The sequence below is a fragment of the Mustela nigripes genome, chromosome 1 (genome assembly GCF_022355385.1).
Source record: "Mustela nigripes isolate SB6536 chromosome 1, MUSNIG.SB6536, whole genome shotgun sequence".
Taxonomy (NCBI): domain Eukaryota; kingdom Metazoa; phylum Chordata; class Mammalia; order Carnivora; family Mustelidae; genus Mustela; species Mustela nigripes.
This window is the reverse complement of record NC_081557.1, coordinates 45,335,737-45,338,816: the sequence shown is the minus strand read 5'-3', so window position 1 is coordinate 45,338,816 and position 3,080 is coordinate 45,335,737. Positions and strand designations below refer to the sequence as shown.

The window sequence follows — 3,080 nt, the reverse complement described above, 5'->3', positions numbered from 1 at the left end:
ATTCCTATACTTTAACATATTGACTTTTTCCCTCTGGAATTCCATTTATGAATATATCTCTCTTACACCTTGACTTCTTTCAAACTGGATAGCAAATAACTTCTCTTCATCATGGTCCTTTCCGACAATCACTAATGCCTCCTCCAAACACTCTCAAGGTGCACATCCATTTTACTAATGTAGTGCTTATTTCAGACCTTGCACATACTTCTATTACACTTTTTCTTATGTTTCTTGTGATTATTTGTGTGCCCTTTGATCTCTCTATTAAACTCTGAATTCTCTAAAGGATGAAACTGGGTCTGTTTCCCCATATCATCCCATTGAAAGTGCTCAGTAAATAATTATGAGAAAGGAAGAGATTAATGAAAGCATGAGATGCCATTTATCTACCCTCAACATTTAGTTAATTTGAAAATTAAGTTTAGTTGTTAGTACAGAATTTGGGATTAATTAATTTTTCTCTTGAAAAAAAATGAATTTGGTGTGTGGCTAAAAATATTTTAATTTTCATTTATATTAGCTCCCACTAGAACCCAAGTAAAACGAGTCCATTGTTAATGTTAGGGAAAAATGTAAACCAAGTGAAAGAACAGATGAGTATAATAAAAAGCGGGGATGTCAACATCTTACTGAATCATAAATATTACTGGAGTAACTAGCATAACTGAGGAAAAATGTATCCTTGCCTTTAATAATAATATGAAGGTACGATTTGTTTCGTTTACTTGTTTTCTGTTTTGCCACAGATACCAGATAATCTCAGAGGGCAACGTGTGAAGGAAAACAGGAAGGCTGGTAGAAAGAAGGAGAGAAATGATTTGTTACCATTGGTAGATTCAGTATGTGAAGCAACATAGGTTTAATTGGAAGTTTATTCTGAATATAAATGTAACAAAGCAACATAGGTTTAATTGGAAGTTTATTCTGAATATAAATGTAAAGCATCCCTATAAATGCATATAGACCAGGTAAAGGACAAAAATTAGGTGTCTTGAAAGAGAGGAGTGAATTAAACATTTTACTGACTTGAGAGACTCTAAGCTCCATCAGGGAATAAATGATTTTACATTTACAAATGCCTCAAAGAGTACCTTGGTAATATAAAATTATTATTGGCCATCAGTTAACAATAAGAATATAAAATAAACATATCTGTTGGGTCATTGGTGATGTAATCAAAGAAGTCTTTTTGAGACAACATCTAGGGAGACACATACAGTTATTAATAGGTAGGTAAGTGAGGTATTCTAACCAAAATCCCTAGGAGAAGTCATAACAGAGTTATACTTGATTAGAAATCTGTGAGGATCAGAATCTTAAAAATACGATCAGTATCTGTGGTGAGAACTTGGATTGCTTAATAAGAATTTGTTAGGGGCGCCTGGGTGGCTCAGTGGGTTAAGCCGCTGCCTTCGGCTCAGGTCATGATCTCAGGGTCCTGGGATCGAGTCCCGCATCGGGCTCTCTGCTCGGCAGGGAGCCTGCTTCCTCCTCTCTCTCTCTCTCTCTGCCTGCCTCTCTGCCTACTTGTGATCTCTCTCTGTCAAAGAAATAAATAAAATCTTTAAAAAAAAAAAAAAAAGAATTTGTTAGACAACTAGATACTTTAATTAACAAATGACAATATACAAAATAAAAAATACCCTAATCCCTGACTCAGAAAATTTGGTTGATCATTAAAATGCACTATGGAAATTTAAGACATGGGTGTGAGAGGAGGACAGTATCCATAAAGTATATTTTTTCTTCTCTTTTTCTTACTCTAGAAAACACACATGAATTCTAGGCCTAATTGATCATGCTAATAATATTGAATAAAACAAACTGGACCCCGGCCTCATTCATTCTTAGTGGAGTCCCAGGACTGGAAGATATACACATGTGGATTTCCTTCCCATTCTGCTCCATGTATATGGTGGCCATGGTAGGGAATTGTGGGCTGCTCTACCTCATCCGCTATGAGGATACATTGCACAGACCCATGTATTACTTTTTAGCCTTGCTTTCCCTAACTGATATTGCCATGTGCTCTAGTACAATTCCTAAAGCTCTCTGCATCTTCTGGTTTCATCTCAAGGAAATCAGCTTTGGTGAATGTCTGGTCCAGATGTTCTTCATCCACACCTTCACAGGAATGGATTCTGGGGTGCTCATGCTTATGGCCCTAGACCGTTATGTGGCTATCTGCTACCCACTGCGTTATTCTACTATCCTCACCAATCCTGTCATTGCAAAAGTCGGACTTGCTACTTTCCTGAGAGCAGTGTTGCTCATCATTCCCTTCACTGTCCTCACCAAGAAACTGCCCTACTGCAGAGGGAATATAATCCCCCACACTTACTGTGACCACATGTCTGTAGCCAAATTATCCTGTGGCAATGTCAAGGTCAATGCCATCTATGGTCTGACGGTTGCCCTCCTGATTGGGGGCTTTGACATCCTTTGCATCACAGTCTCCTACACCATGATCATCCGGGCAGTGCTCAGCCTCTCTTCAGCAGATGCTCGACAGAAGGCCTTCAGCACCTGCACTGCCCACATCTGTACAATTGTTTTCTCCTACAGTCTAGCCTTTTTCTCCTTCTTTTCCCACCGCTTTGGGGGCCACACAATCCCTCCATCTTGCCACATCATTGTGGCCAATATTTATCTGCTCTTGCCTCCCACTATGAACCCTATTGTGTATGGGGTGAAAACCAAACAGATACGAGACTGTGTCATAAGGATTCTTTCAGGTTCTAAGGACATCAAACCCCAAGGTGTATGAAGAAGACATTAAAAAAAAAAAAAAGGACATTTCCATTACAGAAAGGAGATTGTGTTTATGCAAGAGGTGTAAAATATTTCAGGAAACACTATTTTGGCATGAGTGATGCATTTCTAAATGCATGTCTTGAGAATCTCAACAGGCCTGCCAACCAATATTTCTATGAATTGTTTTCCTTCTCAGTCCTGTGAGAAGGAATATATATCTTTGAACAAACCCTAGTTAGCCCACTTTCCCTAAAAAATAAAGTGAGAGTTTCCCGTTTCCAAATAGCTATTATAATTCCTACATTGAGAGCCAGTTGTTTCTT

At 38.4% G+C, this 3,080-nt stretch overlaps 1 protein-coding gene across 1 annotated transcript; it reads left to right on the top strand.

Moving 5' to 3' along the window:
- Positions 1-1,801: 1,801 nt before the first annotated feature.
- On the top strand, positions 1,802-2,770 carry LOC132011354 (olfactory receptor 52N4-like). The gene has a single exon (XM_059389794.1). The coding sequence runs from the start codon at positions 1,802-1,804 to the stop codon at positions 2,768-2,770; it is 969 nt and encodes a 322-aa protein (XP_059245777.1).
- The last annotated feature ends 310 nt before the right edge of the window (positions 2,771-3,080 follow it).